General features: G+C 43.2%; 1 protein-coding gene across 4 annotated transcripts in view; it reads right to left on the reverse strand.

Annotated features, from left to right (window-relative positions):
- SPIDR (scaffolding protein involved in DNA repair) overlaps positions 1-17,506 on the reverse strand; it is a 281,100-nt gene that overhangs the window by 135,806 nt on the left and 127,788 nt on the right. For all 4 annotated transcript variants that reach the window (XM_010838934.1, XM_010838936.1, XM_010838935.1 and 1 more), the window contains one exon: positions 14,734-14,947. In XM_010838934.1, coding sequence (XP_010837236.1) covers positions 14,734-14,947 — 214 coding nt within the window. The remainder of the gene's footprint in view (positions 1-14,733; positions 14,948-17,506) is intronic.

A 17,506-nucleotide genomic window follows, 5' to 3' on the forward strand; every position in this document is an offset into this window, starting at 1 on the left:
CGTACTCCTTTTCCTATTTGGAACCAGTCTGTTGTTCCATGTCCAGTTCTAACTGTTGCTTCCTGACCTGCATACAGATTTCTCAACAGGCAGGTCAGGTGGTACATATATATGTATAAATGACTCATTTTGCTCTACAGCAGAAAGTAACACAACATTTTAAATATATTATGTATAATTCAGCTTAAGGTAAACAGTTGTCCGATTTACCAAATAAAATATAGGATGGCTATGTTTTATTCCTAACTACACTTCAATAAAAGCTTTTTTTAAAGCTGTGCCAATTTTAACATGAAGTAAAAAGGTGACCAGAACAGGTGACCTCCTTGGGGCCAATGTTAAACTGATCACTAGCAAGCTATGTCGTTGTTCAGTTACTCAGTCATGTCCAGCTCTTTGCGACCCCATGGACTGCAGCACGCCAGTCTTTCCTGTCTTTCCTGTCCTTCACCACCTCCCAGCATTTGCTCAAATTCATGTCTGTTGAGTCAGTGATGCCATCCAACCATCTCGCCCTCTGTTGTCCCCTTCTCCACCTGCCCTCAATCTTTCCCAGCATTAGGGTCTTTTCCAATGAGCTGGCTCTTTGTATCAGGTGGCCAAAATAATGGAGCTTCAGATTCAGCATCAGTCCTTACAATAAATATTCAACCCTGATTTCTTTTAGGATTGGCTGGTTTGATCTTCTTGCAATCCAAGGAACTTAGGGGATCCTTAAAGACCTGCTGCTGCTAAGTCGCTTCAGTCGTGTCCGACTCTGTGCGACCCCATAGACGGCAGCCCACCAGGCTCTGCCGTCCCTGGGATTCTCCAGGCAAGAACACTGGAGTGGGCCGCCATTGCCTTCTCCATTGTGTGAAAGTGAAAAGTGAAAGTGAAGTCGCTCAGTCGCGTCCGACTTGTAGCGACCCCATGGACTGCAGCCTACCAGGCTCCTCCATCCATGGGATTTTCTAGGCAAGAGTACAGGAGTGGCTTGCCATTCCCTTCTCCGCTGATCAATAAAGTACTTAAAAAAAAAAAAAACTCCCTCTGTTATAATAAGCATATTGCTCTAAAATTCCTTTGTAGAGTTTCTCAAGAAAACTGAGCAACAAAGAAAAGTAAGTCAAGCAAAGTACCCTTCATTGCTGAGATCCCAAGCGTGGGCTGTGCATCTGTAGTGAAGTCGGGTCGTCCTGAAGTAACAACCCTGCCTGAAGGTGGGATGAAGCTGTGCTGACTGAATGAACAACGGTCAAATCCAAGGGCAAGAGAAGAATTACAAAACCCGCCAGATGTTGTATTCATGGACTGGTGGGCTGTTATCTTTGAAACCGATCATGCACTTTGTTTTAAAATTTTTAATGATTTTGCCCCCCGATCAAGTGTATTTATCTATAAATTATTCATACATACACAGAAGCAAGGCATTGATTTATATCAAGGTTTACTGTCTATCAACACAACAAAACAGAATATAGAGCAAAGAAATAAATCCTAGGATACAGGAATATAATAAGTAATAAGAGAAATATTTAGAGTCAGTGAAGGAAAATTATTTAGAAAGTGAGGCTGATAAAATTATTTGGAAAACATTAAAATTGATCCCTATCTCATATTATACACCAAAATATATTAAAGCATTAAATATAAACATATTAAGGCAATAAATGTAAATAATGAAATGATGAAATTACTAGTACAGAATTAAACATTTAATTGATTTCATCATTTTCACATGCCCTCACGGTATAGACCCTTTCTTTTCCAATTACCTAATGCCTACATATAGCTTTAGACTGACTTCCCAGGTGGCGCAGCTGGTAAAGAATCCACCTGCCAATCCAGGAAACCAAGGGATGTAGGTTCGATCCCTGGGTCAAAAGGTTCTCCTGAAGGAGGAAATGGCCACTCCAGTGTTCTTGCTGGGAAATCTCATGGACAGAGGAGCCTGGCGGGCTACAATCCATGTGGTCACAGACACAGCTGAGCACACACACGCACATAGTTTTAGATTAAAAGCTTGGTTTGTTTAAGAAAATTAGTAAGTGTAAGTGAACATAATCATTTTTCATACTTAATGAATCTGATACAAACACAGCAAAAGAACATGTTGTGGAAGGGTTGCTGCTGCTGCTGCTAAGTCGCTTCAGTCGTGTCCAACTCTGTGCGACCCCATAGACGGCACCCCACCAGGCTCCCCCGTCCCTAGGATTCTCCAGGCAGGAACACTGGAGTGGGTTGCCATTTCCTTCTCCAATGCATGAAAGTGAAAAGTGAAAGTGAAGTCGCTCAGTTGTGTCCAACTCTTAGCGACCCCATGGACTGCAGCCTACCAGGCTCCTCCATCCATGGGATTTTCCAGGCAAGAGTACTGGAGTGGGGTGCCATTGCCTTCTCCATGTTGAACGGTTACCTGACTTGAAAAGAACTTTTTCTATTTTTCTGAGCCCTGAGAACAGTGGTCCCAGCCTTCAGTCACAGATGCAAATGTTGAAGAAACTGTGTTTGTGGGCTGGAGAGGCCACAGTTGCAGTGAAAATGGTCTGATGAGGAACTCTTCATCTTCTTAGAGACTTTTAATTGTTTTCTGGGTTATTTTGGAATTTCAAAGTGTATTATGTGCTCAACATCGCTAGTCATGATGGAAACTCAAACCAAAACCAGGATGAAATACCACCCCACACCCATTAGAATCGCTATTTTTTTAAAAGGAAAATATCAAGCATTGGTGAGGACATCGAGAAACTAGAACCCACTGCTGGTGGGAATGGGCAATGGCTGGGCCACTGTGGAAAACTACAAGAGTTCCTCAAAAAGTTAAACACAGAATGAACATATGCTCTACTATTTTCACTCCTAGATATATGCTCAAAAGAACTGAAAGCAGGAACTAAAACAGGTATTTGTAAATCGATGTTCACAGCAGCATTTTCCACAATAAATGAAAGGTAGAAACAACTCTAGTGTCTGTTAACAAATGAATGAATAAATAAGATGTGATCCATCCATAGAGTGGCATGGACTTTGAGGACATTAAGCTAGGTGAGAGAAGTCAGACACAAAAGGACAAATACTGTGTAACTCCACTTATACGAGTTACCTAGAATAAGCAAGTTTATAGAGATGAAGGTATAATGGAGGTTACCAGGAGCTGTGGGGGGCTGCTGGGGAAAGAGGTGGGGAATTATTATTAAATGGGTACAGTTTCTGTCTGAGATGATGAAAAAGCTCTGTACACTGGTGATGCTTGCAACACGTTACAAATGTACTTAATACCACTGAATATGTATAAAAATATTAAAATGGTTTTATGTTATGTGATGTGTATTTGCCACTGTTTTTTTTTAAGCATTGATGAATTATGTGTATACATATACGAGAGTTTACAAAGTAAAGAATGTAGTTTTGTCTCAAAGTATAGAAACGTCATTTACTCAGTCAACAAATATGTTAAATTTCTAGACACTCCTGGGCTTTGTAGATTACTGGAGGATCCCGTGTGGATGGCGTGACAGGCCCTAGGTGCCTCTGCATCACCTCCAGCCTCAGGGCTATTGGCTATGCCCTGCCGGTGCTTATCCCATTCTCAAGCAAAACACCTACCAGAGGTCGGCAAGGATTTTCTCTGCAATGTAATTAGCGAACACACATTTGGAAAAGGAAGAGAACTATTCCTGCATTCTGAAATATGAGCATCGTTCTGTTAATAATTCCTTACGATCACCTCTCAAAACAGGTCAATGACTCCCTTGGTATAGCTCAGCAGAAGGTGACAATAGAGGTGGTCAGGAGACAGGACAAGAGCTCCCTGAACAGCTGCTCAGCGGGGCTTCCGCCTGCAGGCCACCTGCAGAGTTCCATGTGCCTCCCCAATGGCAGCGGCTCTACTCACCAGAAGGACACCTACTCTTCCTTCTGTCAACCTTCACATAACAGGAAACAGTTTTAGAACATGCTCTATGATTCCATGATGAGTGTTAACAAAGAGCCACTCAATCTCTTTAGGAGTGTGTGAGAAGGGTAGACTCAGACACACAAGGCGACTGTCATGCTGTTTTGTGAGATGTACGTGTGTATGGAAGGAAATGACTTGACGTAAGGAAATATTTAAATTTCTTAAATTTCCTCTTAAGCAGTCCTGAGTAACTGTCACATATACTGGAGTACTTCCCTCATCTCCCTTATAAGCTTGTTTTTTTCAGCACTGCCTACTCAAATTACTTTCAGTCATCAAGTTTGACATCCTCAGAATCATATTAAAAGAGGCAACCCACTCCAGGATTCTTGCCTGGAAAATCCAAGGAACAGAGGAGAAGCCTGGTGGGCTACATTTCATGGGGTTGCAAAGAGCGACTAAGCACAGCACAATCTGACAGAATCTAGCATAGATCTAAGTATATCCCTTCTTTGTGCCCCACTGTACCTATAGAATTCTACCACGATAGCCATAACAGAATGCTGCACAAACCATGAACGTGTGCTTCCTGCTCTGGTCCTACATGCAGCACCGCTGCCCTCAGAGAGGGAACTAAGGGCACATCTTCCACAGCACCTATCACCCTATCAGCACACATCACCACAGCACTCATCGCCTAGCGCCCAGCACCCAGCAGCACTGGCCTGGAACAGAACAGTTACTCGGCGAGTGTTTGGGGAATTGATGGATGGGTACACTTTGCATTAGATGAGATTAGATATGCATTTAGAAGTGAATTTTTGTTATAGATAGCTCCTCTCCCTCAAATTTAGCAGACATCTCCATACCAAATGAATGAAAAATAAATTTCAACCGGTAACTTCAGATTTAGACAATTTAACATACGTAAAATATTCAGGACAGAGCCAGGTACATTAAACGCAACAAATCTTAGTTTTTCTGCTAACTTCTGCCCGCTAATATTTAAAGTTGTAAATCATTACTATTAGTTTCAGAAACTTCCAATTATAGATACAAAGAATTCAACACCTCTTTCTGGACCAACCCCCCTAAACGCAAGCACCACCATCCCTGACATTTCATAGAGCCCACAGCCAGACACCATCCCAGCCTGAGGGCATGGGGTTCCTGTGGGGGGCAAGATTCAGAGAGAACAACAGTAGGTGACTACAACAAAAACAATCTGGTTTCCAAATTCTAATAATAGCCTGTAGAAAAACACATTTACACACATACCTAACCCTAGAACTTTTAAAGCTATTAGCAAGACTAATAGTCCAACCAACAGCCTCTCTTCCACCCCCACAGCTACATCTAAAAATAAAGTAGCACATTACCCAGGCATATTTTGCTTGCTTCAACGAGGAACTCAGAAAACCCCCTCATGACTTACTGCAGTGGGATCAGTCCACTGTACACCATGAGTCAGCACTTCTCCACATTTCTGGAAATTCCTTACCAGCGACATGACCTACAACAGGAGGCCAACTTTCCATTTCAATATGTAACAGGAAGTATTCAAACATAGTTCACCTAAACTGGAGAACTGTTTTAATGTAATTGCTATGATACAGAAATAAGAGAATCTACTGAAAGGCACTGTTTAAAAAAAAAAAAGAAAAAACTTTTTTACTTTAACACACACAAATTATGATATGCTAAGCCAGTACAATCACTGTGAACAAAGTACTTCAGTGCCTAGAAGACAGGAAAACACAAATTAAGTTTAAACTTAACTCAGTTACTGTCCAATTTTCTGTTGCACACACTACTGCAGAGTTGAATGACTTCTGGGAAATCTGTGTTTATTATATTAAGAGTCTGCTATGTTTTGTTTTGAATACCTGGCTTGGCCAGTAACATAATATTCAGAAACAACAACGTTAATGCGAATATTTTCAGGAAAAAAACTTCTGTAGCATATATCTTAATAGAATATACCTCTCCCCTAATTAATGGATTGAAGTTACTACATTAACACATTACAGAGACATCATGTTTCAGAAGTCATGTTTCCGAAGATTATCAGATTTTACACAGCCTGTTCATTAACCACAGCACCTGGGCCTCAGTGCGCCATTCCCCACCCCCCTTTACACTCAAAAAGGTGCCTGCAGATAAAATATCAACTACAAGAAGTTGTTTTTCCAGAATTCTTAAAGAGAGTTTCAAAACTTAAGTTCAATAAGAAGCCAAATAACTCAGCTATTACAGTCATTAATAAATGCATTTAACATTCGTGCAGCATCAGAATGTTAGACATCTGGTTCTAATTTCAATTTTGGCTCAGAATAAAAGTGCCTCCCCCACAATAGTTTGATTATAAACTGTTCTCTTCCTCCTCTTTCTTTTTCTTCTTTGGAAGCTGTTATCCTTCATTCTTGCTGGAAGCCACCTGACCACTGCCAGGAAGAGGAATGCAGAACATTCCCAGGAGCGGCTGTGACGTCAGCCCCGCATTCCAACGCTCTGTGGTCAGGGCTGTCGGGAAAGCCAGCCTCCAGCAAACCCTCCAGTGAGATAACAGCAGAGGCCTGCACTAAATCTCATTAAGAACGCCTTCATGTGATGCTCTAAACATGAATAGTTAAGATGGCAGGGCACTGAGCGAACTTATAAAGTACATGTAACACTAATCTTCAAAAATTTTATGTTTCTTGGGAGAAAAAAATACAGAAAATGATTTAGCAACAATGATCAACAGACTGATCTTAGGCTTAGCCATTACTATGCAGATCAGGTAAGATGGACAACAAAATAGGCTGGGTTTCAACCTGCAGAACTTCCTCAATTAAACAACCCTGCAACCTGTCTCCAAATCCTCTTACAGGAGGAAGAGATGGAAGTCCCATTCAGGGACTTCTAAAGCAAGCAGTGGATGCATTTAGAAAGTAGCAGATGGATTTCCTCTGGAGAGAATTATTGCATAGAGATAGAAACTGAAGGTGTGAATATTACAGAGAAAATACAAACATGCACATACTCTTTTTACCTACAATTTTCATTTGTAACTTCCTAGGTTTCTGTCAAGTGTGTTTGTTAACTTACTTGCAAATATATTCTTAAATATAAGCTGTAATTAGGGGCAACCAGCATCTAACACAACTGTGAACTGTGGTTTCCGGATAGAGACACGTATGCCACCCTATGTGAGCCACTAGGCGTGTGTTGAAGAGACAGCACAAGGTAAGGAGTCAAGGGATTCAGGTTCCAGTCCTAGTTCTGCCTCCAGAAAAGTAATTACCTTTTCTGAACCTGTTTCCTCATCTGTAAGAATCTAGTTCTATTTATACCACAAGGTTATCTGAAGAGGAAATAAGAAAACAGACATGAAAGTACTCCGAGAAGTTCCTTGATTAGCTTCTGTCTGTTAGGTATTGTAATATATCACTACAAAATGCATTTCAGGGATGAAACTGGGAATTCATCACAGTGGCCAAAGTGTTTGTCTTTAATTAGAACTATCCTATAAAAGCCCAACTCAAACTTTCTGCCTTCTGCATAGCCCAGAATAGAAATCAGAATATCTGGAAGCTAGCAATGTGACAGTAAAAGACAGAGAAAGAAATATGAAGACTGAGAGACATCTGTCATGTGTCATGGTCACCCACCTCTTAACTCGACCCCTCGGGGAGCCACAGAGAAGGTCAGTATGGCAGAGGCTGCCCTTGAAATAGGCTCCCAGATTTCCACGAGGTAAGGAAAAGTGGAGCCAAGTGCCCAGAAGCAGTCAGGCAGAGCACACATAAGGACCCAGAGGACCTAAGTTATTAATACGCCCTGAGGTACAGGAATATTTGGTGGAGGATGGCTACTGAGAGATTTGTGGAAGAGCTGAGAATCTAAAGAAACTCCCATATAACCTCTAGGGTAACAGAGGCCCTGCCTGATCAAGCACCATAAGGTCCAGGAGTATCCTCTGGGTCCCAGCCTGAGTCAGAGGCAGTCCCAGAGCCCCTGATTCAGACAGCAGCTGGTCCTTCAGGAAAGAACCCTTCAATGATATCCTAATCCTGTCAGTTAATTCGTCCTTCTTCCCAAAGCGTTACTTTTGGGGACAACTGTGTACTGGAGGGAGAAGCCTGGTAGGCTGCAGTCCACGGGGTCACTAAGAGTCGGGCACGACTAAGCGACTTCGCTTTCACTTTTCACTTTCATGCATTGGAGAAGGAAATGGCAACCTATTCCAGTATTCTTGCCTGGAGAATCCCAGGGATGGCGGAGCCTGGTGGGCTGCCGTCTATGGGGTCGCACAGAGTTGGACACGACTGAAGCGACTTAGTAGCAGCAGCAGCAGCAGTGCACTGGAGAAAGAGAAAGCTAGACCTTTCGGGACTTACGGGTCCCTGTCCTGATGTAATGTTGATCCCCGAGGACTCAATACCCCTGTGCTCTACTGGCCAAGTTGAAGGTTTCATGAGTGACAAACACAAATGAAGTCTGTCTTATGATTATCTGCCCAGATCTTGAGTTTGTGGATGGAACATATACTCAGAAACAGGAAGAACTCCCACATTTGCACCTTGATTCATATAATGAGAACTGCTGTGATGAGATGAGCTGAAAAGAAATCCAAAGTTTCTCTGCACTGCAAACAACAATGAAAGAGATACCACATCTTCTGAGGGATCATCTCAGAGACTGAGACAGGCACGCTGCTGACTCCTCTCTCCCCTCCTGTTTGGCATCAGGCCTCCATAGAACACAGACGGCTTTGAGGATGACAGCAGTTACCACAGATTTTACCAGGAGCAGCCCCTGCTGCAGCTGCAGATCGAGCTGTGAGTTCTACTGGAGAGAATCAGCACATTGCCTGCCCTGGTTGGCAGCTACTGATCTCAGAGCTAATGTGTATGTGCAGGTGTGTTTCTCTGTCCCAAACAGCAGAGAAAACAGAAAGCTACCTGCTTTCACCTGGCCGACAGCAGGCTACTTCCATCTTGCTGACATTACGGGATATAAACTCCAGTTCTCACTGCAGCTCAGCCTACAGGAACCTCATCATCTCACTGTTTCACAGGACAAGAGGGCGTCATACAGATAGAATGTGTTAACAGGAAACAAAAGGTAGCCTAAGACACCCTGGCAATACAAGCCTGTACCAATGGACAGAAGATAAATGCTAAAAGAATTCAGAGTAAATTTTGTGCCCTGCGCAAAGTTTCCAAAGGTGCTATGATGTGGAAGCATGTTAAGGTATTTCCTCCAAAGAGAAAAACTGTTGCGCTCTTCATCTGCTACCACCAAAAAAGAGGCACAAATGTCAGTATCTCTCATTCCACCCACCTGTGTTCTTCTCTATCTCCTGAGTGACCTAAAAGGCTCAGCATTCAGCGAGGTGAGAGAACGCACTCCATGTGGGCCAGGATACAACAAGGATCTCTGTCCTGGTCTCAGTAACTAATGGAAATGCCTACAGCTGATTGAGATACTTGGAGCCAAAACAGAAGAGCAGAAGGACCAAAGGTCTGGGGGCTAAGACATGCTTTAGTCAATAAATAACTGTTTTCCTTTTGACAGGAAATCCTGGCTTGCTGCTGGCTCCCAGTGGTGACAGGACACCTGACTATATTAGATAATCATGCAGCCTTGACAAGGGACATGAGATGGCCATGGACTTATCATGAACTGGGCACTATCTGATTCAACTAGTATTAGGGAAGGATACATCCAGGAATACCATGTCTGCAAGTGAAAGTGGTGTATGTAGCATACTAAGGGTGAAGAGCATCTGAAACTAAGTTCCACAAACAGGAGGCTTGTACTCTTGCTTTACCTACTCCTGCGACACCGGCCATCCTTCCCTCAGCCCACACTTACGGCCTCATAGGAAAGTGCATGACAAGTAATCTGAAGAGAAAAAGTCAGGTCTGGTTTTCAGATGGGCTGACGTGACAGAGGGCAGTGGCTGGAAATAAGCGTGTTAGCCAACTCATTGGAAAAGATGATGCTGATCTGGGAAAAAAAACCCTGATGCTGGGAAAGACTGAGGGCAGGAGGAGAAGGATAAGATGATTAGATGGCATCATCAACACAACAGCAGGAATTTGAGCAAACTCTGGAAGACAGTGAAGGACAGGGAAACCTGGCGTGCTGCAGTTCATGGGGTCACAAAGAGTCGCACACAACTTAGCAACTGAACAACAAGAAGAATCATGAAACAGCCATCTAATAAGCACAAATCTATTCCTTGAAAGCTGGTTTGATTTCTACATGAAAGGCAGGAAAAGAGTAAAAATCAAAACAAAGTGAGACAACAAAATATACTACCCTGCATGAGTACATTCTACTCAGAATATGTTTCCGGAATACTTGGCAGGGCATGAGGAGAACAGCAAACTGCACCCGTATGCCTCTGCTGGACCACCAGCCTACCTTCCTCAACAGCTTTCCCTAACGCAGGGGCTTCAGGTAAAGACAACGCCAATCCAGCTGCCTTTATACACAGGGCAGCATCACAGGAGAATCATGCCATGGCTTCCCAGCAGTCTCCAACAGTCTCCCACTCTCCATGGCAACCTCCCCAGGACCTGAAGAGAATCTATGAAGCATCTACTGCTAGAACATGAAGTTGCTTCCTCACAGATCCAAAGTAACTTAAATAACTACGTGTCCATGACACTGTTAGTAAAAATGATGATAGACACAATGCAAGCAGATGTGACAGTCAAGAATTTTGAATGTTATGACCCAACTGCCTGCATCAAACAGCTACACTTAAACTGTATTAATTCTGTTCCCTCATCTATAGTATGGAAATGACAAATTCTACATCCCACAAAAGAGAGCAGGTAACAAGTTAATTCTGTATTGGACTGGAGTCATAGTTCTTAAATCAATTATTTCTAAAATCCTTAGGATTCTAGATGCAGGTAAAATCAAACAGGCATTTCTATTTTCTGTTACCAGAAAAAAGAAAAGGGTCTGAGACCAACTTTGGAAAGGAAATGGAGTCAGAACTCTTTTTACATTACTGTCTTCTCTGAAGGAGAAGAGTATGCAAAATGATAAGCTGATCTGTTCATAGACACTGTAGAAGGTAAGAGCTGACCTTCAGCCCAATGAGAAAGTGGTCCAGGGTTCAGAACCACTGAGAGACTGATGCTGTGACTGGGGTTAGAGAAATCCCTTACATATTAGTGTTCCCACTACAGTAGTCTTTGGATTATTCTTTCAAGATTACATTCCTAAAACAGCTAAGGATGGCATTTTTACTGAGCATAATTACTGAGTAAGCTATTAATTAACATATATTCATTTTCAACATTATTTTCAAACTTCCTCAAAATATCCATGAATGTTCCACACGGTTTTGAAAAAAAAAAGCCTGATACTATTAAAAAAATATGCTTAAGATTTGTGGTCAAACATATATCTACTTCCCAATCATCAACCAGACTACTCTGATTTTTTTCTGCCTGGTGATTTTTCTCCAGCCATTAAAGGATGGTGATGGAGTCCCTACAGTGTCGCCATGCTGGGCTGAGCGAGAGTATGGCTCCTGTGAAAACAGCTGGAGACCCAAGGATCCTGCTTGTGCAGAAGCACTGTTCCTGACTGCTTGGTGCTGACTGATGAGGACAGCACTGCTGTTAAGTGAACACTACCTGTCCTGTAAGCTTGTGGAGAGAGAAGGAAAACTTCCAAGCATTTTCATGTTAGCTAGGCTAGGAAGATCTAATAACTGAGTGCTTTCACAGATACAAATACTGGTACACATATTCCCACTACCATTTCAATTCCTCAAAAATGAGCTGGTTATCTAATCTTAAGATTTTCTGAGAAAACATGGATCCATGGACAGAGTCTGGAGTCTGGCGGGCAACAGTCCATGGGGTTGCAGAGTCAGACATGTCTGAGCAGCTAACACCTTCACTTCGCTATGGTCATATGGTCTTGCAAAGCACCAATCACATGTGCCCTGCCCTCAAGAAGCTCACCATGGAGGGTCAGACAGAAGTGTGACTGAAATGATTTTCTATCAGATGTCTTATAATAGCGGCGTGTGGAAGGCACAATGTGGCATGTAAGCAGAGCAACCAAGCGCGTCTTGAGTTGGGAAGAAGAGGCAAGGAAAGCATACAGAAAAGGGGCAGGAGAGGCATAAGGTTTGTCACGTGGACCTGGGGTCATGAAAAACCCTCTAGTAAGAAAGAACCACACCTACAGAGGCAGAGGGGTGGGGTGTGTGTGTGGACTCTCAGTGACCACAATAAGCCACTGAAGAACAAGACCATGCAAAAGTCACCCACTATCTATTCTGGCTTTTGTCTTTGTTTCACAGATTATCATTATGTTAAAAATAATAAAAGAAAAAACAACTTCGAAAAATGAGGAGAAACTTCATCATTCTAGCTAGGACATGTACGGATAAGGCATGTTATGCTTCCATGATCTGAACTCCCAGAAGGCAGAAAGCAGGATTGTTTCCAAGACCTTTCAACTAAGAATAAATCTATACTGAATTATGAGATATTTCCTGGGTTCGTGGATGTGCTTTAATCTGACAGGTCACGATGTGTCTGTTTATCTGACAGAACTCGTGTGCTACATGGAGTGTTCCAAGAGGGAGACACACCAGGAGAGCCGGGCAGCGACGCTGGCTGCACTTTCTCCACCCAGGAGCTCCGGGGCTGTGCTTTGCGCTAACAGCCCACCTCTGGAAGACCACGGCCAGAAAGCAGACACATTTTTAAAACAAGGAAACTTTTCTTTTTGCTTTTCCAATCTTTATTTTTATGATAAAGAGTACACGTGGGCCAACTGGGAGGCCACATTAGACATGAAGCATTCCATTCATTCATTAATGTATAATATTTAACCAAAAGCTTAGTGCTGGAACCATAATGTTTCTAACAGGCCTTCACAGCACTTGTGCCCGTGCCAGGAGCTGCCTGTGTTGCTGGATCAAAATGACTGATGTGTAGTTTCTCTGAAAGAAATCAACCTTGCTCAAGACAGAAAAAGGGCAGTATCTGCTGACCTCAGTAAGTCTTCCTCTTTCAGAACAAATCCACAGAACACTTTATCCCTAGGACTTCACTTAGCTTACCCTAAATGTGTCACCTCAGTAAGCAGTGTTGAACTCAATGCTCTGTTACCTAAAATACTCACCAAGATTACTTCCTAATTCTTCACAGAATTTTCAAAATTACTGTGTGAAGTCGAAGCCCCTGAACCACACAGTTATAATTATGTTTTATGTCACAGAGAAAAACATGTAGAAATGGTCTGGTTCAAAATGGAGTATTTATTATCATTTATCTTCAGTCATCTTATGGAAAAGCACAGCAGCGTATCCCCGCCATGCGAATCAACAATTATGTATTTACCTCATGATAACTTAATGAAATATAAACTTGTAACCTGTGTATGATTCTATATGTGTATTATATTGGTCAATTTTAAAACGTATTAAAAATTTAAATAAAGCAATTCAAGTTGCCTGTGATATCCTCAGCCTATTTGGAAGAATTGAATTAGAGACTAATGCTCACTCACTATAGACAAAATGAAAAGATCCCTCCTCTGGGGAAGAAGTTAAACTTAAAGATCTTTACAATGACAATGACAATGTTAGTCACTCAGTCGTGTCTGACTCTTTGTGACCCCATGGACTGTAGCCCACAAGGTTCCTCTGTCCATGGAATTCTCCAGGCAAGAATACTGGAGTGGGTTGCCTTTCCCTTCTCAAGGGGGTCTTCCCCACCCAGAGATCGAACCTGGGTCTCCGGCATTGCAGGCAGATTCTTTACCATCTGAGCCAGCTGAATTCAAATCTAAGAATTCATTGATGAATGAAATTTAAAAAATGCCAGTAGGGGTGCTTTCCTGGTGGTCAAGTGGTTAGGAATGCACCCTGAAATGCAGGGGATACCAGTTCAACCCCTGGTCCAGGCAGATCCCACAGGCTGCTGAGTAACTGAACCTGTGCGCCACAGGTGCTGAAGCCCATGTGCTCTGGAGCCACGCACAGGAGAAGCCACCGCAGTGAGTCCATGAACCACAAGCAGAGAGTAGCCCGCACTCTCTGCAACTGGAGAAAGCCCACACAAAGCAATGAAGACTCAGCACAGTCAAAAATAAACAGATAAATAATTAAAAAAAAAAAACTGCCAATAAAATCAATATCCCTGAGGGACTTCGCTGGTGGTCAGTCCAGTTGTAAAGACTCCACGCTCCCAGTGCAGGGTGCTCGTGTTTGATCCTTGGTCGGGGAACTAGACACCACATGCCAACACTTAAGACCCCATGTGACACAGTGAAGACTGAGGGTCCTGCCACAGCCAAAACCTGGAGCAGCCAGATGAACAGATAGTTAACTTAGTAACCCTTAAAACAAGTCTGTGCAAACTTTCCCTCTTTTTATTGTGGTAAAAATTAATATCCTACGCAGAAGAAAACAAACATGGTATCCTCAAAAATAATTTCTGATCCACTAGTGACCACTTATGCCCCGGAAGATTAAACCCCTATTTCATCTTACTTTATGATTTTTACCCCTCCGACAAAATAATCACCATTACTAAAATTACATTTCTAAGAAAAATAAAAACAGAAACAGCCAGATTTTATAAAAACATGGCCCTTAAGCAGAAATTTTGATGTGGACCTCCACCCCCACCAAATTATCGAAACTTTGTTGCCAGAAGTACAAACAAGCCATGAGAGGCAGTTCAGAGCTTCTGTTACATAAAACCCATGTTGAATCCTGGCTCCCTTCCCCTGGCATCACCATATAATAAAGTCATAAAAATGTTCCTGATAACAAAGTCTTTTGAGACACACTCACAGTTGGTGACTGCACTCACCAGGGAGGATAGATGTGGACAACATCCTGTGGACGCCCCCTGAGACAGTGGGCAGTCTCCTTGGTGAAGAGAACCTTCAGGCTGGCCCCCGCAGCCCCACCCTGAGAAGGGCCGTCAGCCTGTAGCTCTGACAGCTGCCTACACGTGGCGACGTGGACACTACACTCCTCATGCAGCTCTAGAATCTTCACAGTTAAGACACCAGATTTTATACCTGGAAGGAGATGAACAAAGGCAAACCCATCATTTCATAAAGCATGTTTTTACTCTAAAACTTGAACCCTTTCAAAAACAACAACAAAGGGAGCATGACCGGGGTCCCCCTGTCTCACACGCTCCTCCACTTCATTACCTGCTCTGATTGCCTACATGTAAACGATGCAGTATGACTGACCAGCTGCAAATACTATAACAATCATACAGATTAAAAGTTGTGGATTTCTGTGGAATAATGGGAGTTAGGGCTCGAGACTGAAGTGGATGGAATTTGATCTGGATTCAATCACCGGCTCTCTTATTAAGTTGGCCCAGTTACACAGCATTTCAACACTTCATTTTTCTCATATGTAACATGGGGATCATGCCACCTGCTTTGATTAATATTTTTAAGAATTAAGTAAGATAAATAAAGTTGACAGTGTGCATAGCCTGTAACCATATAGCAGAAATGCATCCAAGGCCTCTGTCACATGCTCCCGGAGATCGAGACAAGGCCACACAACTCAGTGTTGTAAGAGCCGGAAACCAACCCAGCATCAATCGGTGGCCAGTGGGTGGGCTGAGGGGGTGGACAGAGGAGACTCCACGGCAGCTACATGAGTGGACCTGATCTGTGTGTATCAGCTGGGAGAGATCTCAGTAAATAAAAGGGGTAAACAAGCCGTGGGCAGCCTAACACCCTAATGCTATTTCTCTCAAACACAAAGACCAATAAAATATCATTACAGACACAAATGTCAGACAGTTACAGAAATATGGACTAGTAAAACACACAGAAAACTTGTGATAACCACTGCATCATGAGAGAAAGGAGTGTGCCTCAGGATGGGAAGCCAAGAGACTTCAAACTTATCTGCTATACTGTTATAAAAATACGTGAAGCGGAAGACACAGAAGATTAATGTGCTGTTAATCCTAGTTAGTGACTACTTATTACTTTTATTACTCTCTGCTTTTTAATTAAAAAGTAAATGCATTAAATGAGATAAAACCTAAGTGTCTGGCACGTGTCTTGTTAATAACAGATACTAATACAAGTTTCATTGCCACTTTAGCTAACCGGTTAATGAAAGGCTTTAACGGAGCCAAGGCTGTGGATATACAGTTTAATCTCGTTTCCATTTCTTAAAAAAAAAAAAAAAAAAAAAACCCTTTCACTTTTCTCCATCATTTGCCCCTCTTCCCCAAATTGTTCCATACTCTCCTCTCTCTGAGTGCCTTACTTCACGTATGAAGTAAGGTCACAGCACCTCCCCAGAGCACAACTGGGAACAAGCGTTTCTAAGGCATGCGTCTACCCTGAGGAGGGGGAGGTACATGAACAAGCACAATGCTAGGCTGCACTGGTCCCTGCAGGGAGTAAAAACACACCATAAGAACAGCACTGCCTAGGAAGGGAAGACGGACTCGGCTCTGCCACTACAGGCGTCTCCAAGTAAAAGGCAGTGCACCCTCAGCAAGCGAACAGGAAGAGAAGTCAGCATATGCGGGGTCACTGTGGTGCACACATTTTTTGCCTGCGCTGGGCAGCAGAGCAGTGGGCGGAGTCAAGTTCACTGGCAGCAAAAAGAAAAGCCCTAGGGTTAGGGCTAGCCACAGGAACATTTCTGGACATATTTCAGGAATTATTAAAACTTGTATGCGCACTCAGGGCTCACCCCCAACACTATCCTCCGCCACTGGCAGCGGCTGCTGCCCAGGGCTCTGAGGCCTGTGCTCCCCAGTACCCACTGCCCCGCTGGAGTTCAAGGGCCAGCGCCTGTCCAGGCAGCACTGTTCTTCCTCTGGTTACCAGTCACTGTTACGTGCGGCTGATCACAAAGTGACTTAGGTTTTCAATGGTCTGCCTCCAACTCTACAGTCCCTGACAGATTTTACAGAAGGCCAGACACTACAGAGACATGTAAATAGTATGACAGTAGAAATACCTGTAATTCTGAGTCACACTGCTACTGACTGCAGTTTCTCTGAAGATTTTTATGAGAACTCCTGACAATACCTAATAAATATGAACCCTGATCCGACCATTACCACTGGACGCTTCCTGACTAACAGGTCTTGGCTGCAAGTGGGGCTCGGGGGCTAGGTGGGGGGGTGTGAAGCTCCTCCCACAGGCCAGCGGGGAAGCCGAAGTCGGCTTTCTCTGGAGAAAGGAAGCAGGGTAACCTCCCCTTCCTCGGCGGGAGACAGAGCCTGGACAATCCAAGACCAATTATGCATTCGATCCAAGTTTCAATCCGAGCACAGCAGATACTGGTTTTACAAATGACCAATTTTGCAATTAGATGAAGGGGAATACAAAAAGGCTATTCTGTGATGGTGGGACAACAGTTTTTCATAAGCCCTGTTGAGACTCGGTCGAAGCTTCTATCTATGTTGTCAAGGAAGTGTTTCCTGAATCCCAGCCACAGGCAGTGTTCCTTCCCTCAGAAACCCTCAACTGCCTTATCTACACTTATCTTTCTCATGAGAACCCTCCTTTTAGAATGGAGATGGTATCAGCTATTGTCTAGAACACTGCAAACACCGAGAGACACGGAGAGCATACAGTGCA

Source organism: Bison bison, unplaced genomic scaffold (genome assembly GCF_000754665.1).
Source record: "Bison bison bison isolate TAMUID 2011002044 unplaced genomic scaffold, Bison_UMD1.0 scf7180017864108, whole genome shotgun sequence".
Lineage (NCBI taxonomy): Eukaryota > Metazoa > Chordata > Mammalia > Artiodactyla > Bovidae > Bison > Bison bison.